Here is a 25,276-nt window from a genome sequence, read left to right as displayed (position 1 = left end):
ATACCATCTAGGTTTGTGTAAGTGCATTCTATGATGTCCACACAATGATGAAATCACCTAACACTGCACTTCTCAGGCACGACTGTACGTAAATAAAATGTACACACAGGGCCGGCCCATGGCTCACTCGGGAGAGTGTGGTGCTGATAACACCAAGGCCGCGGGTTCGGATCCTATATAGGGATGGCCGGTTTGCTCACTGGCTGAGCGTGGTGCTGACAACACCAAGCCAAGGGTTGAGATCCCCTTACCAGTCATCTTTAAAAAAATAAATAAATAAAAAATAAAATAAATAAATAAATAAAATGTACACACATACACAGTTTGGGTATGTGTGTTCAATATTTTGTTTTACTAATAGGAGTTCATTATCAAAAAGTTTGGCAATCACTGATCTAGAAAAGTCATGAAGGTATCTGGACAACCTCGCTTAGAAGGTGCTACTACACTGAGTCATTTTCCAAGGAGTCTAGCCCTGGCATCAGGGCCAAGTAAAAGAGAGGTTGGTAAGTACAGGCAAGAGGCCATGACTTTGATGTTGCCAAACGGCCAGGACTCCTGCAGCTCAACCTTCCCATGTTCACATCCTCTCCCCTGACTCCCTTAGGTGCCCCCTCCCCATCTTTTACCTTGTTGAGGAACTGGTTCCAACCAGAGGGGCAGCCCCCCAGAGGTGTAGGTGGCAGGTCTGGGGGCTGTGTCTCTCTGGTGCTGTTGCTGCGCTTGCAGATGTAAGGCAAGGCTGTCAGGCACCTCTGGTCCCCCCAGTCCTCTGTGGAAAGTGAAGAGGAGGGTGGTCACCACAGGGCAGGGCAGGACAAGGCTGGCAGCACACTTGGCTTCATGCCCTGAGAGGAGGCTGGGCTAGGGCTCAGGGCCCGTGTGGCTTTGGGGTCATGGAGACAGGCCCACCCCTCTCTGGGTCTAGCCCTTCTTGGGTTATGGGAACAAAGTCAATGAGAAGGTACTGATGGCCCCTGCCCAGGCTCACCTTACTGCCCCCATGTCGACCCTCTCCATGCTGACTGCACCCTCTCTGCCCCCACCGTGCCCTCACCTCGGCTGGCTGTCATATACACGCACTTCTTGTCCTTGCCAACAGGCCGGGGCTTTCCGGGTGCCCAGGAGATGAAGTTTATAATGGAACCATCTGTCCACCTGTAATGGCATGGAGCAGGGGTGACTCCAGCTCTGGCCCAGGCCTTGGCCTCCCCCATATGCAGCAATGAAGGCTATGGGAAAGGGGGGAGGGAAGGGCCCAAGTCCAGGGGCTTAGTGGCTGCAGCTGAGGAGTGGAGCTACTGAGCTCAGTGAAGCCGGGGACCCAAGGACCCGGTGCCTCCAGGTAAGGCTGCAGCTGTCCCCAAGCACTCATTGCTCTAACTAGAAAAGAAGCCTGAGAACCCCACGGCAAGGACTCCAAGAGCAAAGATGTGCCGGATTCTCAGATTCCCACAGGCTCCTGGTCCTTCCTGACTCAAGCCCCCTGTTGCAGGGTAGGTGTGCACTGAATACAAAGAGCCCCCTCTGGCCCATCTTATGTCCCACTGTCTCCCAGTGTCCTGGGAGAGCCTTATTCATGATGAATGACCCCAGATGTAATAGAAGCTGCCATTATTTAGTTAGTGCCCAATACGTGCCGGAAGCTGTGCTAAAGACTTCACATATGTTACTTCTAATTCTCACAACATTCTAAAGGCAGACCTCATTATTCCCATTTTCAGATGAGAAAACCAAGACACAAAAAGTTAAGTCACTTCCTGAAGGCCACACAGCCAGCGAGGGGTATAGCTGAATTCAAAAGCGGTCTACCTGTCTCTGTGTTCTCTGCTGGGCACAGCCAGCCTGGGGACATGGCTGGCCATCCCCGCGTGCGCCCCATTTCACACCCGCTGCCCGCTAGGGCTCCTACCTGAAGCGCCCGTCGCTCTCCGAGGTATGCAGGCCGATCCACCAGTGCTGCTCCTGGCCCAGGGAGAACTGGGGAGGCAGGGCAGGCAGGTGAGGGCTGGCAGACCCCTGACCCTGATCGTGGGCTTGTCCTCTCATAGTCTGCCGCCTCCTGCTCCCTCACGTGCCCACCTTCTGCAAGTTGTGCCCCAGGAAGTCCAGCTCGGCCTGGCTGTGCACGGAGGTCAGCTCGGCCTGGAACCACGTGCAGATGCGCTGCGCCTGTGCCCACGTGGAGTGGTGCTCGAAAAACTTGTACTCCGCCTCCTGGAAGCGCAGCCATTCCCTCCGGCCTGCGGGAGCAGCGCGGGGCGTGGGAGTGGCGGCCAGGCTGTGGCTGCACGCCAGGCCCCGGCGGAGGTGGCCGCGGCAGGGCCAGGGCAGGCGGCAGGCTGCAGACAGGCCTGGAGCACCTCAGACCCCAGGCAGGCTCCAGGCGCCAGGCCTGCCCCTCCTTCAAGATGGAGGCAGAGCTGCAGGTGGCCTGATCCGGGCCAACTCAGTCCCCTTTCTCTCGGGTGGAACACCTCACCCCCTTCATTTCATTCTGGCCCGGCCATGCCCTGCCTGGGATGTGACGCCCCCTCCCCTGTCCGGGCCGTGGTGGTACGGGGTGGACTGGGGGCCTCACCTTCCGGGCTGACATCAGGCTCCCGCACGTCAGTGCCTACAGGGACAACGTGGACAAAGTCGCTGCGGGGGAAAGGAGACCCTCCCGGGATCCCCGGCCCCGCCTCCCCTTGCTTCGTCCCGGGTCCCCAGCGCCACCCCACCCAACCTCTAGGGATCTTGCAGATCCAGTCCAGCTGCGACTCGCACTGCAGGGCCACCCACTGCAGGGAGGCCAGGTCCAGTACTGCACAACCCCGGATGTTGTCGTCGTCGTGCCGGCTCCGGTCGAAATTGTGGTAAGAAAACTGGGGGAGGGGGAGGGCAGAGGGTTTGTGAGGCACGAGGTGCAGGCTACCCCCATCCCAGAACAGATGAGCAAGGGGCCTGGCCTGGGCAGGGAACTTTCAATCTGGCTGGCATCCCCAACTCTGCCAAACCCCACCCGCCTCCAAGCCCCGCCTGCCCGCCTGAGGCCCCTCACCCCCAGTCCGTCGCTCCAGCGCCAACTCTGACCCCCACCAGGGTCCCGACGGTTCAGGCCGATCCAGAACCAGTGCTGCTCATGGATCTCAGGCTCAGATTCACTTCAGCACAACCCGAGGGTGGGGACAGAAGAGCGGGGAGGTGAGAGGGCAGGGCCCAAACATGCCCCCTGCCCCTTCTAGATGTGACCTGGGCAGTCCCCAGGGTCTGGGGACTCTCCATCTGAGCTTTTACATGGCTGGCCAATACACTATCAGGGCCACTTTTAAAAAGTTCCCTCCCCACAAGAACTGGGGAGAGCTAGCTGGATCAGCTCTCCAGCTCAAGGTCCCCAACTCCAGAGACAGTGGCTTGGCTCCCCTTCCTTTGGCTAGCTCAAGGTCCCTTTGGGTGGGGGATGCCGTGCCCAGGAAGATTCTGCACACTTTTACTTTAGGGAGTTTACAAAGTTCATGGGGATGTAGCAGAAACCTGTGGATCCCAGGAGGTAAACAAATCTGGATTAGATTCCTGGTTCACCTATGGACCAACTCAGTGACCTTGGGCAAATAACCTATCAACCCACAAGGGTCAGTGATAATATCTACTTCATCGAGTTGTTGAGGACTGAATGAAGATTACGTGTTTAGCACAGTACCTGGTGCGTGGTGAGAAGTGATGAATGGGGGCTATTATAATTTCTAGTCAAATAACGTAATCTTGATGTTTGCTGGGAGGAGATACCCCTGGAATTATGATCTCAGAAAGCCTGGATCCATTTGGATTTTTCTCAGTGCTCAGGGATTATAGGTGCTGTGTGTCAGGATATTCAGAGCCCACAGGACAGAAGTGGGGTCCTGCAGGGACCCCCATGAGCAAGTACTCACAGTTGCAGCCTCTCCTATCCCTCAGGAAATACTATTTATGGAGAAGTATGGGTTATTATGAGATGGTATAAGGTGGGGAGAAAATGCTCAACTTGGATCTGCATGTAGAAGATTTTGCAATGGAGAAGCGGTGGGAGTCACTTATATAAAATTTGTGAGTCTAAGGGGGGGCGTTGCTGGCTCCATGATGCTGATGAGCAGCATAGTCTCCTGTGAGTGAGTGGATCACAGCAATATGTTCTCCAGAGACTCCAGGGGATGAGGGATACTTGAGGGGAAGCAGCATGTTCCTGGCACTAGTAGCAGCTACACACATCATTCCAAGCCCTCAGACAGGCCTCACTGGGGTCACCTGCACTCTGCCCAACCCTGGTTCCATGTCCAGCAAAACCCATGCGTGTGCAGGCAGGCCTGTCCCAGACTTATTACCCAAAATTCTTGTTGAGCATATCAGCCACAAAATGCTCCTCCTCATAGCTGGCCAGGCTCAGCAGCTGGGCCCCCACCTCCTGACAGGCCCCCTGGGCCTGGATCCAGCTCTTCTTGTCCTGCAGCCGTTCTGAGCTGAACACCTGCAGGAGCAGAGTCCCACTGTTTAAGCTGTCCCCATCGGCCCACCTCCCCAGGGGGCCCCTGCTGCCCAACCCATGACAGCAGGGGAGGGGGGCTGGGGCCTCACTGGACAAGGGGCTCAGACTAGCTAAGGACAATCCTGCTCATCAGAGAATAAGCCCCAGGGGAAGGGAGCTGGCACAGTCAGCTCCTGGACAGTGCCCCCGTGTCCCATCCCCTAACCAGTGGTGAGTTCTGGGCTTTAATCCCAGCAGAGGCACAGCTTGCTGTGAGCAACCCTCTTCCTAAGCTTCCATTTCTGCACATAATAAAAGAACTTGGACTATGTCAGTGGCTCCCAAATCTGGTAGGGTTCAAAAATACAGATTGCCAGGCCCCACCCAGACCCACTGAATCCAGATCTCCAGAGTGGCAGCCTAGATTTTAATCAGGGTCCCCAGGTGATTCTGAAGAACAGCTAGGCTGGCTCCAACATTTGGGAACCTCTGAAAACAATGATCTCTGTGGCTCCTTCAATTCCTCACATGCACCAGGCCTCAAATTCCACTGACAAGAAATTACCTCTGTCTACAACCTAATGTGGTGTCTCTGGATGATGGCTGTCCCCACTGGGACCCCCCAGGTGAGCCACCTCTTTGCTCTTGCCCTCCTTCTTCCCCCACATGACAACAGGCTGCCCTACCTTATAGCAGTACCGGAGTTTGGGGTCCGAGGCCCAGCCCTGGGGACAGGAGCCAGTGAGGCTGGGTGTGGGGTCTGGCCCCGGCAGCTCTGGCGTCACTGGTGTGCCCAGACTCTGCCGGCAGATGTAGCGAGCCCGGAACGAGGTGCAGTTCTTCACCTCCCACAGCCCCATGGCGCTGCCCGTGGCCAGGGCCACACAGCCCCCACGGCTGTACCCTGAGGGAGGGAGGAAGAGCCACACGCTGAGGAGGAAGACTCATGGCTCGTCCTCTCTGACACCTCTGCAGGGCACCACCACGGCCCTCACACTGGGAACCAGCTTGGCTGTGTCCGTGGGTTCAGGGCCCAGGCAGGAGGAAGGGACTGGAGGCAGAGTCCTTGCTCTATGCTTACTTGCTGTGAGGTCTTAGGCGAGTTGCTTAACCTTTCTGAGCCTGTCTCATTATTGACCTCATTAAGTTATTAAAAGGGTTAAAAAGATAAGGAATGTGAAGTGGAAATAACAGTAACAGCAAGCACTTGTACTATGCTCACTATTCTAAGCACGTTATGTATATTAATTCTTTCTATATATTAGTACTTTATGCATGTTTAAGCCTCACATCAACCCTATGAGGAAGGTACCATTATCCTCACTTGACAGATGAGGAAACTGAGGCTCCGAGGAGGCACACCTAGTAAAGAGCAGAGTCAGGGTCTGAGCCTGGCAGTGTGGCTCCAGAGCCTGTGCTCCTAACCATTACCCCACGCTGTACAAGTGATCAGTGGACTGTGAAGCCCGGGGGCTCAGTCCTGGCAGGGCAGATCCCCCATCGGCCTCCCAGCTTCACCAGGGCAAGTCAAAGAAGGGCACTGGCGGGTGCCGTGGGGAGGGGCTCACCAGGCTGGTCCCGGTTCCAGTGGGTGTACGTGACCTCATCCCCACTGAGCCAGCAGAAGGAGCCAGTGCCGTTGAGGTCCTGCAGGGCCGTCCAGAAGTACTCGCCCTCCCAATTGTAGATGAGGCTGCTGACAAAGGCCTGCTCGAACCTTCGGGAGACAGGCTGGTGAAGGCAGGGAGCTCACACCCCGCCCCCCACTCCCCGGGCCACAGGCCAGACACCCTGCCCTGGAAGCTTGGGTGCTGCGCCCAGCCAACAACTTTCTCAGGGAAGTGGGGACCCCTGGAGGCCCTGCAGCTGACTCACAGAGCACCCAGCTCCCCCTTCTACTCTCTGCACCCCTTGCCTTGCTGAGAAGAAAGCAGAGAAAAGCAGACACAGCCAAGGTTTCCTTGGGCATCCAGCCCATATCTAAGCCTGCTCCTGCCCCACACCGTGGTCGCTTAACAAATGAGAGTTATTCTTGTGACAAGATTTTTAGAAGGCCCTGGAGGCCAGTAAGGCTCAAAGGACCCCAGGTCCCCCTGGGCATGCTGGCAAGATGCTACCCTGTTTGGTGGAAGGGCCACATTAGGCCAGGACATAGGTAAGGGCTGGTCAGGACATCTACCCCCTCCTGTACCTGTTGGTGATGGTGACCAGCTGAGAGCCGTGGTCAGTGCACAGGCGCCGGGCCTCACTGTAGGGCACCTGGTCCTCTCCCAGCCAGTAGCAGGATGGGCTGTGCCATGTCCAACCCTGGCTCAAGAGAGTGGGCAGAAGAGGAATGTCTGTGGAGAGGACCCTTGTCCACAAATCCTGGGGCAGGGATGCCATCGGGGCATCACTGAGTGTGCACAGGACAGCGGGGACTGGTTTGACCCCTGAGATGGCAGTTCCTGTGCTGTGTTCTGCACCTGGTCTCTCTCCACTCCCCCCTCCCCACCGTTACCCACAACTGTCAGACCAGGGGTGGAGGCATGGCCCCAGGGTGGCATGGCTCAGAAAGATGAATGGCCCATCAGACTCCTCTCCTGGGCACTTAATCCAAGAGACACAGTGGGGAAATTGCCAATTGGCTGGGAAACCAGAGCTGAAAAGCTGGCGACAGTAGCCAGGATGTGGAGGGGCTGGGTAATCCTCAGGGGCCTGGAAAACTGGAGTCAGCGAAGGATGTGCCCGGCCTGGGGGTGGGAGGGAGGGGCAGAGAAGCTGCAGAGAAGAGACCACCGTAGCCACGGTGTCAACTCCGAGCAGCTGGCAGGAGCCGGGGCAGAAGGGAAGCAGGGGTGATGTGTGTGTGGTGGGGAAGCCCCATATGCCTGGCAGGGGCTGTGCTAAGACCCCTGGTGATCTGAGTGTTAACTGTGGCCACGCAACATCCCCCAACACACACATTCCAGGCAGGCCAGTGCCAGGGCAATTAGTAATTCCTCTCCACCCCCAACCTCCACCTCACAGAACCGGGACAGAGCCCCTGGGCCAGGCCTGATCATTCTGGTCCCCAAACTCCTCAGCTGGGCTCCTGTCTGCTCCTCCTTAGGGGAGGGTTTGGGATGCGGGTGGAGCGGGGTGTGGTAAGGGGCTTCATCCAAAGGAAAACAGAGAAGCCAGACTGGCAGCAAGGGGATGGGGGAGGGGCCAAAAGGCCACAGAGTGTCCTTTATGAACAACCTCCCCGCACCCGTTCACACCACTCACGCCCCGGCTGGCTGTGGGGCTGTAGAGAATTGAACTATGTCCCCCCAAAACTCATCGAAGCCTGAATTGTGTCCCCCAAGTTTTATGTATTAGAAACTTAGTCCCCACGGTGACTGTTCACAGGGTGAGAAATCCTGTTATGGTAACTGAAAGCCTTGAAGAGGCTTGAAGAGGTGATTGGATTGTAGGACCCTGCAGTAGTGAATGGATTAAAAACGGTGGTCAGGGGTGTGGTTCTGAGGACTTTAAAAGAAGAGGAGAGTCTGTCTGTCTCTCTTTCTGCTCTGCCATTTCGCAGTGTGAGACCCTGCCATCGCTGAAGCCACCACCAAAGAAAGCCCTCACCAGATGTGTTCCTTGGACTCTGGACTTTCTAGCCTCAGAAACCATAAGCAATAAATTTCATTTTCTTTATAAATCACCCAGTTTCAGGTATATTGTTTTAAGCAACAGAAACGGACTAACATAGAGGCCATGGAAGGGGAGCCTGGGAGGGCCTGGAGGAGGGCGATGGGCCTGTCACCCACCCGTGCCCTCACTCATACACTCACTCCCCCACTCGTTTATTCACCCATTCCTGCCTTAATCCCCTCCCTCCCTCCCTGAGCATCTTCTGGAAGCCCACTGGGGCTGGGAACACAAGGAGCGGGGAGGCACATGGCCACCCAGAGTAGCCTCACTCCTCCAAAGGAGACAGACAAGCACACACTGTTTTAGAAGTGTGGCATGTATCAGCCAAGCCGGGGGTGGGGTTGAGGGGAGCAGGTCCAGAGTGGGGTGCACAGAGGCCACACCTACCCCCAGCAGCCTCCGCTCACCCAGACTGTGCCCACCTCCTTGTCCTCTGCTGCTGCTAGGAAGTGGCTTCCCCACAGAGAGGGGGCTTAGGACTCAGGGTGAGGATTCCATCCACCCCTCTGGCTGGCCCCACCCAGGGCAGCTCCAGAAACACCCTCACCTTGCGGCAGCCGTGGTCCTCCTCAGCGGCCCCCTGGCTCAGCTGGCCTGCTTTCTTGCAGATGGATGGCAAGGATTGGTTACAAGGACTGTCATTCCAGCGGCCTTCCTAAGGACACAAGATGCAGGAGAGTCTCAGCCCCTTCCCCACAAATCTCCCAAACCCTTCTTCGAACCTGGTTTCTCGGCCTGGCCCTGCCTCTGACTTGCTGTGTGGTTCTGACTTGTCTCTGTCCCAGGCTGCACAATGGGGAAGCAGGATTAGCTCAACAGGCCTCACAGGGCTGATGAGAGCACAAACAGTTGATGTGCAAATGCCTGGAAACTTTAACAAGCACCTTCTAAATGGGAAAAGGTGTTCTCTTAAATTATTTATACCTCAGTTTATAAAGAGCAAAAAATAAACTGGCTAAGATCGTTAGAGTGACCAACAGCAGGAGAGACAAATGGGATTCCCAAGGTGTCCAGCTAGTACCTACAGAGCCAGGGTGAGTGGAGGCCATTGTGCCCAGACCCGAATCTCAGCTGCTGAAGCTGAAGAGGAATTTAGTCCTTAGCCCCCCTCAGTACCCACAGCTTCCCAGCCAGCAGTGTCTGCTTTTAAGCACCATCCTGAAGGCAAAAGTGTTTGTGTATCACAGCAACCAGAAAAATGCCTGGCACCTAGTAGACACTCAATAAATAGTTGCTTTTAAATTTTTAAATAGCATCCTCTAAGGCAAATGGCTCCGCCGCTACAGTCCCTGGCACTATTTGCAGTATCTGACAGCAGAATGTCCTACCTGTCCCTGGGATGGGCAATCTGTCCCTATGGCTATGTCCCTTTTTAAAGGGTCTCTTAGCTCCGCTTGAAGCCCTACATCAATTCCTTCCCTACCCACACCATGTCTAAGCCAAAACCATGGCAAATAGTTGTAACCCCATAATTTCTTGGAAGACAGGACCCTGGGCTGGTAGGGTACAAGGGACGAGGGCTGGCAGAGAGCAGGCCTGCTTCAGGAGAATCTCCACATAGTGTGGGTTCTGATGCCACCTGCTGGCAGGGAAGAGCAGCTGGCAGGAGATCAAGATGTGCCAGGCAACCCTCTACTAACTTGCCCGAGATGACTCAGCTCTTTGGGGGTGGAGGTGGGATTCAAGCCCTGGCAGTTTTTCCATGTGGAAGGGAAGGGATTGGTGGGGATGTGGGGACTGCTAAGAGGACAATTAGGGGGGGTGTCATGGGCAGGCACTGATAGTAGGATATCCTTTAGCTGGGGCAACACCAGGAGGGCGGGGTGATGGGGGGTCTCACCGGGCCCCAGATGGTGACACAGTCCTCCAGGCTGTCCCGGAAGTTGTTGGGCTCAAAGGGGTGCCAGTGGGTAAAGCTCACAAGGCTCCCATCAGACCATTCAAAATTCATCTGAAGTTTCAAATCGTTGAGGCCGATCCATAGCTCCTCCACCTCTGGGGGTGCATCAGGAGAGGAGGGGAGAGAAGACAATGAGAGATCACCCTTAGCCACCAGCAGGGGAGGAAGGGACATTCTCTGAGCCTCCTGGGCAGGACTGGATGGGTGGTGGGAGGCCCTGCCCTCCCCGGATGTGTGGACAGGCAGCCTCTCACCTTGCTTGATTTGCTTGGTGATGAACTCCAGCTCTGCCATGCTGTGGATGCTGAGCAGGTCGCCACCACCCCGCAGACACGCCTTTTTGGACTCCTGCCAGCTGCGCTTCTCGGCCTGCAGGCGGTAGCAGTGACCCTGGAAGGGCTGCCAGCTGGGCTCGCACTCCACCTTCACGTTGGCCCACCTGTCTGCAGAGACCCACAAGGCCACTGATCAGAGGCCCATCCACCCAGTCTGGACACCAACCCACTGGTGTCAGCACAGACAGTGCCTCCAAGTCACCTCCTCCCCAAACCTATCCCACACATCAGCCCTCCCCACCAGGTCAGGGAGATGCTGAAAAGAAAACTCTCCAGGGCTGCTGCAGGCCCAGGGCCAGAGACCCAATGGTGGTGGAAGATTCCACCCAGGACAGGGCAGCCCCTCTGGCTGCAGCTCTCAGAAAGAGATGGGCGGAGAGTCAGGACACACCAGCTCACCCCGTGAGCCTGTTTCTTGTTCCATAAATGAGGTTTCCTGCCATGGGATTCAAACTTAGCTCCTGGCCACCTTGCTTAATAAATGGAACCATCATTTATTATTTGTTATTTCTCTCAAATAAGACTTATTGAGCACCGACTTTGTGCTAGCTTGGGCAGTCCTGGATGAAGGGAATAGGGACACGGGGCCTTGACCCACTAATGGGGCCCAGCGGGCCCACCAGGGGTCTGAGGCCGTGGTGGGCGGGTGGTCAGGGACATCACGGGGTGCACAGAGTCACTGCCGACTGGCCACATCCCCTGGCTGGGACTCCTCCTCTTACCCCCAACTCCTCTCCCTGCGCCCCAGGGCTGAGAACCGGCCGTTCCGCCCTCCCTGCCCCCACCTCGCGTGCTTTCCAGGTTCACCCTCTAGGGATTGGGGTCCGAGGGCAGCGGAGGCAAACGAGCCCTCGCTCGGGTCTTGGCAAGAGAGAACAGGCCCTCACCAAACCCCCACAGTGCCAGGCTCGGGCAGGATTCTGCCGGGCCGGGCGGGAAAGCGTGTGCGCACTCGAAGCTTCGCCGGGCCTGGGATGCGCGGACCCGCTCCGCCGGGCAGACCGCTCCGGGCTCCAGCCGCAGCTCTTCCCGGAGACCCGGCGCGGTGGGTGGGGCTGAGAGCCTGGGCGGGCTCGCTCCTTGGCTCAGGAACTGCCAATCATCTCTTGTTGGCCAATGAGCTAAGGCCCGAGGCTGCCGCCCCAGGCAGAACACTATTTCAGCGGCTGTTCAGAACCGAGAGGTAGCGCCGGAAATGGAGATGCCCAGGAAAATTGGGTGCTTTCGGGGCACGATGGCGTCTGCCTTGGTGCATGACATGCCGTAAGTGATGAGACCCGGAAGGCAGAGCTCGCCCGAACAACTGCTAGAATATGCCTCATGCAGAGATGTGGGCTGGGGTGAGGGGAGGAAATCCGACGACACAGACATCCGCAGGTCCGCAAGGCCACGGAGGAGGAGTCCCCTCAAGAGCCACACTGGGAAGGCCCAGGGCCCAGTCCCTCCAGGGGACACAAATGGGCTGGGCATGCCCCCGCCCAACCCTCCCCCTGGGTCTCCCTTCCTTAAGAAAGCTGCTTCTGGGCAGACCTGGGCTTGGTGCCCGCCCCAGGCTCCCTCCGGCTAGAGGTGGGGGGCCCTAGATGCTCCTGGCTGTGATATTTCAAGACTCTGCTCCTGACCCCCTAGGGGGTGGGAGGAGAAAGCAGTGGCCGACAATGCTCAATCTTGGGCAAGACTTCAATTGCCAGGAGCAGTTTTGCTCTGTAAGCTCTTTACTTCCTGGGGTTTGTGATTTTTCTGGTTTTGCCATATTTTCTTTGTAAAAATCCCCTCATCGCCATCCCCACAGCTGTAACCCCTCCAACCTACACTGATAAAACACCATCCACTGCCACCTACAGAGACTTCTGTTCCAGGACAGATCTCCAGCCTTATTCACAACCCTGTTAAGGGGGTGAAGTTTATTCTCAATTTTCAGGTGAGGACTCTGAGCTGCTTACTGAAGGCCACACACCAGTAAGGGACACAGTCCCCAAAGCCGGCCGTGCCCATTGCCCCAAATTCCTCTATGAGACCTCAGAGCTACCTCTATGAATCACAAATGTGAGAAAGACACTCCCTGGCTTAAAAACCTGCAAAGGCTCCCCACAACCTGCCTGGCCCCACCCAAACTTCGCCCAGCAGCCAAGACCCTTCAGGGACTGGCTGCAACCTGCCTTTCTGAACTCTTTTTTCCCATGCCCTCTAAGCCAGTGTTCCTCAACCTGTACTTGTACATGAATCACCCAGGGATCTTGTTAAACGCAGGTTCTGATTCAATCAATCTGGGGAGGGGCTTCTCTGCATTTCTCTTTTCTTTTTTTTGGCTGGCCGGGAAGGTGATCCTTACCCTTGAGGAGTGCATTCTAATAAGCTCGGGGGTGATGCTGTGCTGCTGGTCTAAGTAGAGTCTACATTCCAGCCAAACTACAATACTCACCATCCCCTACAGCCGCTAAGGACTCCGTGCCTCAGGCAGCTCCTGCTCCAGGGAGTGCCCTTCCCCCACACCTCTTCATGACTTTTAAATTTACATTCAACTTGAAAGGCCTAAATCAAATGTCACTCCCATAAAACCCTCCTTAATTCTTGGAAGCTTAATCAGTTTTTTCTCTAGTCCCCTCTGACACTTATTAAGCACATTTCTAAAATGGCCTATAACTCAGGATATTCGAATTGTGTGTTGAGATGTCTGTGACCTCCAGTAGACTGTGGTCTCCACAGAGTATTGCTGAGTATTGTCAGCATTTAACACAGTTTTCAACAAATGTTCCCGGAATGAATAACTGGCACGTTCCAGTCTGTTCAGACTTTAGTTGAACAATTAAATAAGAACAGGGAGGCTGAGAGGAAAGGCTGGGCCGGCAGGGGCTGTGGCCAGGATGAGCCCCCGCCCCACCCTGCGGGCCAGACCTCGGCTCACCTGGCAGGGTGGGCTGGGCGGCGGTGGCGTTGGGCTTCTTCTTGCACACATAGGGCAGCGCGATGCTGCAGTCGCGGTTCTGCCAGCCGCCGGATGACTCGGTGCGGATCACCCCACAGTTCTCTTCGCTAGGGTTGTCGGGCTGATCTGCAGGGAGAACAGGGATCCCGCACCCCAGGGGAGAGATGCTCACACCGTGGCTCCTGGGGCCTGCTCACCCCACCCCGACTCCCTCTGCTCCCTGCGCAGCCTGAGCCAGCTCGAGAGGCCCGGCCCCGCCTTGGCTCCGGCTCCACCGCAGGGTCCTCATTGCATCCTCACCCGGGCCCGCATGGTGCTGAACTCTCTACCCAGCAACCAGCTCCAGCCCGGCCTCCCTGGCCAGGCGGCTAGCTGCGCTGCTCATGGCCCAAAACTGCGGCTGAAGGGGTGAGTGGAGGCCGCAATCCAGGCCACTCTCCAGTCTGGGAGCTGGGGCCAGAGCCACCGAGGCCCGAGGAGGGGGCCGCAGCTCCTGATTGGCACCAAGCACTGCATGGGCTTGAGCGGCCCAGTCCTGGAAGGGTAGTGCTCCCCTCCCCCCCATTGCCTGCCTGGAGTAGGGTAGGGGAGAGGGGTAAAAAGGGGGCTAAGTGCCTGTGGGGGCCCTCTGCCACCCTGTGCCCCCCAACCAGCGCCTCACCACTCTCCCAGTTGAGATACTTGAGGGGCGAGTTGTCCGACCACTGCCAGCCTCCGCTGGTGTCCAGGTCATTCAGGCCAATCCACAGTGTGGAGCTGTACCCCGTGAGGAGCCCTGATGGCAAGAGGGGGACCCAGAGAAGGGGGAGTCCCATCCTTTGCCCTCCCATTCTCTCCACTTGCCCTGCCCCCACCAACAACATTCCCCCTGACCCCCAGCAGAAAGGGCACAGGGGCCTCCAAAGATGGGAGCAGGTCTCAGGCTCCTGGGGCCCCGCCCTGCCCCTAGGGTGGGTCAGACCCCAGCCGACCAGCCCGGGACGGGGCCAGCCGACCAGCCTCACCGTTGATGTAGGTCTGCTCATGGATCTCGGTGATGCTCAGCAGATCCGCCCCCTGCTGCTCGCAACTGGCCCAGGCCTCCCTCCACGACAGCGTGGACTGGAAGTTAAACTGGTAGCAGCTGTCAGTCAGCTGGTCCTTGTCCCAGAAGGTCTCACAGTCATTACCTGCCACGACAACCAGTGGTCCCTCCCCAGCCTTTTCCTTCAGGGCCCACACGGGAGTCTTTCAGGAAGTGCAGAGACCCCACACAGGCTGCTCCATGTAAGAGGATGGACAGCTTCTCCGGTCTGGAAAAGTCCCACCGCCCACACCGAGGTCCCTCCCCAGTTCCTGAACCCAGAATTACCAGCCTCCCTCCAGGCGCCTCCCCGTCCCCCCACCACCCGGCTCTCACTCTTGATGGGACAGAAGCCCCAGCGCTCGTCTTTGCCATAGTCCTGGGTGGTGGCACACCACAGGTGCCCATCCTCACGGCCCGTGCTGGTACAGCCATGGAACCACTGGTTGTCGTATTTGAAGGGGATGGTGCACGGCTTCCCGTGGGAGTTCCCCTGGATGGTGTAGACCTCTGCAGGGAGGGGAACCAGGCCCTTGGCATGCGGACCCCAAGGTGGCCCACCCCCTCACCCCTCAGGGAAAATCTATAACTCAGGGAGCTTGGGTGGGCAGAGATCAGCAGAGAGTGGAAGGGGGGCAAAGGCGCCAGACAGTGGCTTTAAGGCTCCTTCTGGGAGAGGTGAGGTCTTGCCTCACCTCCCGTAGGGCTGGGAAGGGGCTCCCCCAATGCCTGTCCAAAATCCATCGGGGTGAGGGGGACTCAAGTTGCCCACAGAGGGCTGAGTCCAGTGGAATCCCTGCTCAGCTAACCCAGCCCCAGGCTCTATGCCTCCCACCAAAGTTCCATCTTGGAACTCAGGGTGGCTTCCAGGAAAGGACCCCAGCGTGGAGCTGCCCACCATAAGAGGCCCCTCACTGGGTGGCTCGGGTCCCCACTGACCACCTGCAAAAGAGGGATTAAGACACCTGTGGGGGGTTATCATGGGGTCTCCCCCCAGAAAGTGGGCCTGGGAGAAGGGAATTTTCACTTAATATTATGTTATACACTTTTGTGCTGTTTGAAGTCTTTACAAGTTGTGTGTTAATTTTTGAAATCTTTAAAAAAGTAAAATTAAATGCTTTAAAGTTAATTTCCTTAATTATTCAAAAATGCTTCCTATTACAGTTAAAGATGTGACTGCCAAGTGTCCACAGAGGCCAGAGGCCTTGTCCCTGGGGTCTGTCCCTCCATGGCTCCAGTCCCCTGGACACCAGGGACCCCACCCCTCGCCTGCAAGCACCCCCTCACCATAGTAGGGCAGAGCACACAGATCCTCCTCGCTGCCGTAGATGCGCCACTGGCCACCGCGGGTCTGGTCACCACGCTCAAGGGTGCCAGGCTTTGACACATTGCTGGTGCGGGCCCCCAGGAGCAGGGACAGCTGGTCACCCAGGGTACGACAGTGCCACCGAAGATTCACTGCCTCCCGGTCACACTCATACATGCCCAGGGAGGCTGTGATGTTGGTGCCCGGCCAGCCTGTGCCCAGACACTGCATGGCGCCCAGGTTGAAGAGCCGGTTTCGGGAGACCCATTTCCAGCGCTGAGCAGGGAGACTGGCATTGCAGCCTGGGGTGACTCTGACCTGCCCACCCTGGGCCTCCAGGCAGCCCTGAAGTCCATGGCTGAAGATGAGGAAGACGTTGGGTTCTGGAAGGGAAGGCAGTACATGAGCCATCGCAGGGGCTCTTCTGGCTTGCCCTTGACGACTGATGTGGCTTACAGACCAGGTGCCCAGTGCTGGGTTGTGAGCCTTCTCTTGTGTTAAATCACTCAGTCCTTACTACCAACCCTTGAGGTGGGGGTGAGGGCCGTGCTGTGCCTCCATGCCCAGATGAGGCAGAGCCTGGATGGCCAGCCTCTGTTCTAGCCCCAGGCCTACCTGGAGGCAGGACTCTGTCCCCTGTCCCACCCCCAAAAGCTAACCCAGTTCCACAAGGCACAGCAAGGACTGTATACTTTTCTGAAGTTCTCATGGGGAACAGTGGGGGCATTTACATCACACAGCACACTGCAACCGCAACCTCAGTCTGGTACACAGCAGTGGCTTTCTGCCAAAATCCTTCTCTGGCCTGTGGGCATTTTGTCTCTCACTCTTCCCCCTTACCCCTCAGCCTCACTGGTTCCATCTTTTACTCCTTCTAAAATCTTCCCAAACCACTAACCATCCCCCCAATACCTATTTCACACCTTTTTTTTTTTTTTTGTCTTTTTTTTTTCGTGACCGGTAACGGGATCGCAACCCTCAGTGTCGCACCCGTACCGCGACCGGCAATGGGATCGCAACCCTCGGTGTCGCGCCCACACCGCGCTCAACCAGTGAGCAGACCGGTCTCTATATGGGATCCGAACCCTTGGTGGGAGCCACCGAGTGCACCACCGGGCCGGCCCTCACACCTTATTTTTTAGACAAAGCAATTTAGCTCTTTGGCTTCCTCTAAGTCTTGCATCTTCTTGCATCTTGTCACTCGTCTCCTCACTGAGCAGACACCCGATGGGGAAGACATTGGGAAAATCCAACCCTGTCTCCCCAGCACACCTGCTTTACAAACTAAGAAATAAGGCTTAAATGTATAGAGACAGAAAGGAGATTAGTGTTGCCTGGGGCTGGAGTGGCGGCGACTGGATTGGGAGTGATTACTAAAGGGTACTGTTTCTTTTTGGGGTAATGAAAATGTTCTAAAATTAGATTGTCATGATAGCAGCACAACTCTGTGAATATATTAAAGCCCAATTAACTGTACATTTTAAATGTGTGAATTTTATGATATGTTAATTATGTCTCAGTAAAGCAGAAAGGAAGAAGGAAGGAAGGAAAAGACAAGACAAGACAAGACTGAGGCTTAGAGACATGAAATGACTTACTCAGGGTGTCACACAGCCGGCAAGCAAACCAAGGTCTTCCCAACATCCATGTTTTACCATCTTTCTCTTGTTCCCTGGCTGCCACGTGAGTACACAACACACACACATATGGCACATCCCAGTCTCCAAAGAACTCTTGCATCCACTGGCCACTAGCTCCTCAGGATATTTTTCATGCCTTGAAAGCATGCACGAGATGGCTAGTGTTTGAATTCTGGCTCTGCCACTTAATGTGTGGTGAGTTGGGCAAGGTGCTTAGCTTAACCTCGCTATGACCCAGTTTCCTTATTTTAGGACTGTTGTAAAGATCGAGTGAAAAAAATACATGTAAAGTGTTTGGAACAGGGTCTAGCACACAGTAAGATCACGATAAGTATTTATTATTATTATTATTCCATGTCATAGGCAAATAAATTGACTAAGGTCCATGAAGCAATTTGATGACCAGAGTCACAGAGCTGGTAAGGGATGAGGCTGAAATTTGGCCCTAGTCTCCTGAGCCCAACCAACAAATTCTTTCTGTTCCCCCATGCTTGCCTTATCATCCTTCCATGGAACAGCCAGAATGATCTTTTAAAGATGTAAATCAGTCCTAGAAAAAGGTTTTTTAATATTATCGGAGTGTTGAAGGTCATAAAGAAAACAGTGACAAATTCCATGGCATAAGAAAATTTTTTTAAGGCAAGATAAATGCCACAAGCAAATTCAAAATTCAAATGACAAAAATATATGTAACTTATTAGAGGTAAACAGGTCATTTCTAATGTAAAAAGAGGTTCTACCAAAAATACATAAATAAATAATGAGAAAAATATCAACATGGCAGTAGAAAATGAGTAAAAGACATGCATAAAGAGCTAAAAAGTGAAATGCAATTAGCTCTTAAATATTTGAAATGACAGCCTCGCTTCAAAGGAAAGTAAACAACAGAAATCAGGTAAGTCTCCCTCCTGCTTCAATTGCTTCAAAGGTGATTCATTCTTCAAATAAATTCAGCCTCCTTACTATGAGCCACACTGACTTCCTTGCTCTTCTTTGAACAGGCCTGGCTCTTTCTCGCCTCAAGGGCCTTCACACTATTTCCTCTCCCTGGCATTTCACACTTCAAAAAAGCAAAGCCCACAGTTTTACAGAGGCCCTTCCCGGCCTCCCCATCTAAAGTGACCACAGTTACTCTCCATCATATCTCTTGATTGTAGTTCTCTTCACAGCATTTATTATTTGTTTTTGTTTTTCAATATCTGGGTTATCTTATCTGTGAGTCTGCATCTACTGAGTATTTTTCCTCTTGTTCATGGGTCACTTTTTCCTGCTGCCTACATGTCTAGTAATTTTTATTATATACTGGACATTGTTGATCATATTATAAGGAGACTGGACTTTTTATTGTATATCAGACATTGTGGGTGATATGTTACAGGGAATCTGGATTTTTTTTTATGTTCCTATGAAGAAGGTTCAGTTTTGTTCTGGCAGGCAGTTAAATTACCGGTGGATCACCTTGATCCTGCGGAGGCTTGGTTTTCAACTTTGCTAGGGTGGGGTTGTTTGGGCTTTGCCTTTTGTCTTAGGGTGTGGCTCTTAGCCTTGGATTTAATCATAAAGTGAGGCCTCTCTGGGGTTTCAAAAGAAAACCTTAGGTGATTATCAAGCCCCTCTAACTTGGTAGAATTTGAATTCCAAACTGTTTCCTCAGCACCAAGCAGCAACTGAAACACCTGCCTCCCAGGTGCTGTTTCTTGCTGGGCTGCTTAGATTCACCCTGCAAATGCACAGCTTAGGAGTCCTCAATGATGTGAGGAGGATTTGTAGAAGGAATCTCTATGACTCATTCCTTTCCAGCATTTTCCCTCTCAATGTTTAGCCTTTCTGGTAGCCCCAAACTCTGTCCTCTGTTTTTGCAGATCAGTAAAACTGTCACTATCTGTTTGAGCTCCTCAAACTGGACAGTGTGCTCAGGGAGAAAAGCTGATTCAATATGCCACTCACCTAGTTTGCTTTTTTCTTTCAATTATTTTTCCTCTCTGCATCTGTCTTGTTTTAATTGCTCTCCAGTGCCTTCAAACCTCTCTATTTTATAGTTTATCCTTAGTCTACAAGCATTCTTGGCCACAGAATTAGACTGATACAAGCTACCATGCCATTTCTAGAACCAGAACTCACTGACTTGCTGTTGTTTATTTTCTCTGTCTCCGTCTTATTCATAAGATTCTGAGGACTTCCTCTGTCTTCTCCACCACTGTATTCCCGGCACCTATAACTCTGCCCAATACACAGTAATGCTTAAAAAATGAACAAATGAATGAATCTTATGCCTAGATAATGATCACAACCAGTCAGCCTATCTTTCTGCTTCTTGTCCCAGCTGCCAGAATAATTTTCCTAAAGCACAGTGCCCACAGCCCCCATCACTAGTGCTCAAAACACCACAGGGGAAGGGCTGGTGGGGCAGGGATCCTGTTACTCTATCCTCGGACAGCGCCTGGATGGGGTTCCTCTCTGGGAAAGACACTGGTGATCTTCCTGAAGGACCACTAGGGCGACTGCCACAGCTAATCCTCCCCTGTCTCTGGGTCCTCTGCCCTTAACCTGCTCCTTCCTTTCTGCTCTGGACTGAATGTTTGTGTCCCACCCCCACAACCCCTCCACCAAATTCAACCCCCAAGATGACAGTATCAGGAGATGGGGACCTTTGTGAGGTGCTTAGGTCATGATGGCAGAGCCCTTGTGAATAGGATTAGTGCACTTATAAAAGAAGCCCCAGAGAGACCCTTGCCCTTTCAACCATGTGAAGTTATAGTGAAAGATGGCTGTCTCTGAGGAAACAGGTCCTCACAAGGCACGGAATCTGCAGGTGCCTTGATCTTGGGCTTCCCAGCCTCCAAAACTGTGAGAAATAAATCTCTGCTGTTCATAAGCCACTTGTTTATGGTATTTTCTTATAGCAGTCCAAACAGACTAAGACACCTTTCAATCACCTTCCAGAAACCATAAACTAGCCCCAGGACTTGATACAGGCCCTGCCCAAGCTTCCTTTAAGAACTGGGTATTTGATCTCAGAAACTCCACTCCAGCAAGGACAGTCAGTAGTGATGGAAAGTGGCCCTTGGCAGGGGGTATGGAAAGGGCCTGGGACCGGAAAAGGGAGAAAGTGTTGCTTGCTTTTAAAGATGCTTTGCAGAGATAGGACTGGAAAATGAGGCCCAAAACTTCACAGGAGCCTGCAACAGCCCAGCGGTATCTGCCCCTCCTCCCCAGCCCAAAACCCACATGTGCTAAATCAGTTCCAGCCTGGCTGCAGCAGTTATAACAAATGGCAAAGGAAGTGTCCGGAAGAGGTCCATGTTAGTTGTCAAGGGTCACTCTCAGGGTCAGGCCGATCTCCCCTCACCTAACAGATGAGGAAACTGAGACCCAGAAAGGGAAACAGATTAGGATGTCCAATTGCAGTACCTTTCAAGGCCTCAGTTTCCTCTTGTCACAAGGCATGGCTTAGAGCCTCCTCCTCCCTCTGATGTCCTAGGTTCTGGGTTCGAATCCACCTAACTTACTGGAGCACCTGCTATGTGCAGGGCATGTTCCAGACAATCCTGGGGCCACGAGGAAAATCACAGCACTGTCCTTGCCCTTGCAAAGTTTGTATCCAGTTAGAGAAGAACTGTGGGTTGGGACACAGCAGGGAATGAGGGCAAACAAGCCCGTGAAATCCCAGGTGTCCTGGGGTGTTGGAGAGAGCTCTGTGCCTCCCAGGGGCCAGGAGACTCGATCAAGGCAGAGATCTGAAGAAACTGAGGCTCCGGAAGAGGCAGAGGGTGAAGAATACAGATCACAGAATTGCTCTGGCAGCAAATGAGAAAAGAACGAAGAATCAAGGAGCAGAGAGAGGCCCGAAGAGAGCTACAAAGCAGAGGAGAGGCTGAGGGGGATTCTCGTAGGTGGGGCCTGGGGATTCTGCCAGGCTGTGGGCCAAGGGGCTCTTGGGAAAGCATTTTCCACCCAAAGTTGATGGGTGGGCCTGAGCCTTACAGAAAGGAGGCTATTTCTCCAGGGCCCAATGGAGCAAGAGAGCTAAGGGGAAAGGCAGGGGAGCAAAGGCATGTGGAGAACGGACTCTGCGTCCTGTGTGCCCAGACTCTCACCAAGCACCTGTAAAGAGGGCAGAGGGAGGTCCCAGTGCAGAGGCCGGGTGCCCCCCATCCTGAGGAGGCCCCTCCAGCCTCACTCACCCTCAAGCCTCGCTCTACATCCCTGGGAGCATCGGGTGTCAGGGCAGGGAGTGAATGAAAATGCCCATCTTAGAGGGTGCAGGGCCCCTCATGGGGATCTTGGGATTGTCCTCCACGAGGACAAAGGTGACCTCCTGTATTCTGCTGGCAATCACACCATGCCTAGCACAGTGCTACGTATCAAGCTGTGGCCCAATATGTACTCGGTCAGTGAATGAATAAATGAATGAAGCCTGGCAGGGAGCTATGCACTGAGCACTGGCTGGATGTGATTCATTCATTCATTCACCCAATTATGCTGAGAATTTCATAGATGCCCGGCATGCTGTTAGGCACCAAGTACATACGGTGATCAATATAGACAGGATCCCAGCTCTTATTGCCATATGGTCTGGCAGGGCATAGGGCTCGACATGGAAGATATGATAACAGAATCCTTGACCTCACTGAGCCGTCTGCACTCTCTGGCCTTTGCTTTTGTCCGCCCAGCAAACCCCCCATCCCCTTCTTCTTCTATATACAGTCATGCATAACTTAATGATGGGGATATGTTCTGAGAAACGCACTGTTTTCATTATGTGAAAGTGTATGAGGGGTCTTCAAAAAGTTCATGGAAAGATTCATATTTTCTTTCAATTCCATTTTTCCACAAACTTTTTGAACTACCCTTGTATCACAAAAGGGAACAGCAATGAATTTTCCTATTATCTACACCGGCCACTAGTTGCATGCCCAGGGACCCTCTAATTATGTCACTAAGTCTTTCTGTGCCTCATTTTCCTCATCTCTTCAATGGGGATTAGAATAATGCTGTCCCCACAAAGTTATGAAAAGAAAATTATAGGTAGGGATTGTGGCTGGTACTCAGCAAGCACTCAGTGAGTGTTAGCTAAATGCTATGGGGGTGGGTGGAAATCATTTAAAAATGCAAAATGTTAAAGTAGACAACAACTTTTTCACTAGGAGTCAGACCTAATGTGTCAAATGTTTGGCTTTCTGTATTGAAGGTCTGAGCTACCTTTGGGAGGGTCACCCCATGGGTAAGCCAGGCACTCCTTCTCCACACATTTTGCAGTAGGTTGGTTTACATCAGCATCACCACAAACATGAGTAATGCATTGTGCTAAGACGTTACAATGGCTGCCATGTCGCTAGGCTGTAGGAACTTTTTTAGCTCCTTTATTACCTTGTGGGGCCACCATCCTGCATGTGGTCTGTAGTTGCCCAACATATTGTTACTCAACATGTGAGTGTATATCATGCACCTCTGGTTATGTGGGTGGACACAAGGCTCACTCTTGGCTAATGACAGCATCATCCTCCGGACCATAGGGATTGGGCACATAACTCAAACAGGGCTGATCAGAAAACTCACCTGGAATATACACACTTTTCTTTCTGTTGAGATTGCTAAACTGGGGCAGCCAATGGCCATGCTTCCTACCATGAGGGATTAATACATACAGAGGCAGAGCTGAGCAGAGCAGAGACATGGAAGGAAAGGAAGTGAGTCCTAGTGGTGCTGGATGTCCAGTCCCGGTCCTTGAGTCCCATCCAGTCCCCATGCCATCCAGGCCCCATCCCTGAGTCCCAACCAGTACCCATTCTGTCCAGGTCCTGTCCCTGACTTCCTGCAGCTCTTCTTTCCATTCTGCAAATCGCTCAAGATCATTTGCAGCCACACGAGCTTCTACGTTCCCTTTTTTGCTGAGCTTGCTTGCATTGGGTTTCTGTCCCTTGTAAGTCAAAGGATCCTGATAATACACAGCCCTATGTCTTGGGGCCAGAGCCATTCTCACAGTCCTGAACACCATCCCATTCTCTTTACATCCCACACAGACAACAAGCATTATGAAACATTGTACTTAGGTACTACAGGGAAATTAAAAATGAATCAGAGTATTCTTAAAAATGAATCAGAGCATGAGCTCTGTCCTCACACTGTTTACAATGAAGCTGAAGACGCAGAACTCATGAAGCAATCCATGAAAAAGTTACAAGCAACACATATCGACAAGTGTGCAAAACAGACCTAATTTATATTGCCTGGTTGGGGGTGAAGGTGTTGGATAGAAATGGGCTTTCCTGAAGTGTGAAAGGGATCTTTCTGATGTGCAGTCCACACTTCTTGCTTCTCAGACATCAAGTCATCAGCCAGGAAATTTATTTCTGTGCTCAAAAAGCAGCAGGGTTTTAAAGCAATTTGCCTACGTGGAGAAAGCCCTGTCTTTCCTCCCTGCTGATGGTCACTGAGACCTCCTTTCCCTTCCCGTTTGCCTTAAGGTACATGCCATGCTTTGGTGGAGTGCCGAGGCTGAGCGCAAAGGCTTGACAACAGTTTGTCTCTCCAGGGCAAACCTCTCAGCTGTCCCTGCAGCTTTCCCAGACTCAGCCCAGCAGCGGAAGCAGCCAGAGGTCTGACCTCGGATAAGGTGGCTGCTCTCCATTACAAGTTGAAGACATCACTGCTGAGGGAAGCAGATGAGAAGTTAATTCCAGCACAGTGCCTGGCATGCAGCAAATTCTCAACAAATGTCTGTTGAATGAGAGGCATGTTGAACAAAACCCCGAAAGGCGCAAGCAGAGACGAGGACAAGGAGGCTATTCCAAGTGGGGAACCACAAGAGCAAAGGCCACAGGCAGGAATTAGGAGCCCAGGGACCACCTGGCTTAATCTTGGAGACCTGGGGACTGGGAGCCAGCTGGTGAGCCCTAGAGGCGGACACTATTTGCTACCCCAGGGCATGGCAAGGTGGCCTCCAGCCTCTGAGCATCTCCGCCCGCAGCCCCCTCCCCAGGCCATGCAGAGGCGAGGGGTCATCCCAGGGAGAGCCAGAGGCCGCCGGCAGGGCCGCCAGCCAGGAGGAGCAGCTGTTTTCAATGAGCTGCTTGGCCCTGAGGCCAGGCCTGGAAATGGCCCTGAGTCAGCAAAAGTTGCCAGCCCCGCCCTGCTAAGGGGCCAACCCTGGGGACCCAGAATCCCACCCTGCACCACCCCTGGCTAGGGACATTTACATGCACACACATTCGATCCTGGGGAGGGGGGCATCCCTTCCATGGATGGTGGGGGAGTCCCTTGATATCAATGCCTAATACAATACCCTGCCCAACTGTGCAATACCCCTGCCCAATCCCTGCGCTCTGGTGGGCTTCGCTCTGCTTTTCACACCCTCCTCCTCGCCAGTGGCATTCTACTCCAGCCAGGCTACACTGCGTGCCCCCACCGCTTAAAGCATGCAGGCCCGCCATACACACACAGCCCCACGGTGGCTCTGCGGCTGTCACACGCATGCGTGTAGTCTCTTGCGCCAGCTGCGGCGGCTTCCTCCGCCACTCATTTCCAGAGATGCTTTTCTCTCTTTTTAAAATGCTTGTGTTCTGGAACGTAACATCCTGTGTTCTCGGAAGATGCTAAAGCAAACTCTGGCAGGGAGTGGGTTAAGATTTGGGATGTCACCTCCATCAACCAAATGCAAGAGACGGGGGATGTACTGGGGTGGTGGGGAGTGGGAATCAGTGCAAATTCGGAAAAAGGACTGTCACCCTTCCTGAGGCTGTCGTCCGGGGTCCTCCCCACCCACAACCCCCTGGAGGCGGCGCGGGCTGGGTGGGGCTGGCCCCTGGGCCTCCCCCGTCGCGGTTTAATGGTGTTTGGTTTCACGCCCCGCTGGCTTTTGTCTCCTCACACCAAAGCACCACAGTATCTTCGGCCTGTCCTCTCCCGGGCCCCTCTTACAGGATGAAGCGGGGAGCCGCCGAGCGCCGTCAGGACCGATCCCGCC

The 25,276-nt window shown here is 53.8% G+C and overlaps 1 protein-coding gene across 1 annotated transcript in view; it reads right to left on the bottom strand.

The window, feature by feature from the left end:
• MRC2 (mannose receptor, C type 2) overlaps window positions 1-16,081 on the bottom strand; it is a 24,524-nt gene extending 8,443 nt beyond the window's left edge. The window contains exons 1-19 of the mRNA XM_008593384.1: window positions 15,652-16,081; window positions 14,701-14,874; window positions 14,306-14,470; window positions 13,963-14,076; window positions 13,281-13,427; window positions 10,295-10,483; window positions 9,981-10,135; window positions 8,688-8,795; window positions 6,672-6,787; window positions 6,049-6,197; window positions 5,167-5,384; window positions 4,341-4,483; window positions 3,044-3,146; window positions 2,729-2,867; window positions 2,582-2,617; window positions 2,083-2,243; window positions 1,913-1,980; window positions 1,058-1,158; window positions 630-772 (exon numbers count right to left, since the gene is read on the bottom strand). Of these exons, the coding sequence (XP_008591606.1) occupies window positions 630-772; window positions 1,058-1,158; window positions 1,913-1,980; window positions 2,083-2,243; window positions 2,582-2,617; window positions 2,729-2,867; window positions 3,044-3,146; window positions 4,341-4,483; window positions 5,167-5,384; window positions 6,049-6,197; window positions 6,672-6,787; window positions 8,688-8,795; window positions 9,981-10,135; window positions 10,295-10,483; window positions 13,281-13,427; window positions 13,963-14,076; window positions 14,306-14,470; window positions 14,701-14,874; window positions 15,652-16,081 (2,859 nt within the window). The remainder of the gene's footprint in view (window positions 1-629; window positions 773-1,057; window positions 1,159-1,912; window positions 1,981-2,082; window positions 2,244-2,581; window positions 2,618-2,728; window positions 2,868-3,043; window positions 3,147-4,340; window positions 4,484-5,166; window positions 5,385-6,048; window positions 6,198-6,671; window positions 6,788-8,687; window positions 8,796-9,980; window positions 10,136-10,294; window positions 10,484-13,280; window positions 13,428-13,962; window positions 14,077-14,305; window positions 14,471-14,700; window positions 14,875-15,651) is intronic.
• Window positions 16,082-25,276: the final 9,195 nt, after the last annotated feature.

The sequence above is a fragment of the Galeopterus variegatus genome, unplaced genomic scaffold, assembly GCF_000696425.1.
Source record: "Galeopterus variegatus unplaced genomic scaffold, G_variegatus-3.0.2 Scaffold9064, whole genome shotgun sequence".
Lineage (NCBI taxonomy): Eukaryota > Metazoa > Chordata > Mammalia > Dermoptera > Cynocephalidae > Galeopterus > Galeopterus variegatus.
This window is presented reverse-complemented; position numbering and strand designations above follow the sequence as displayed.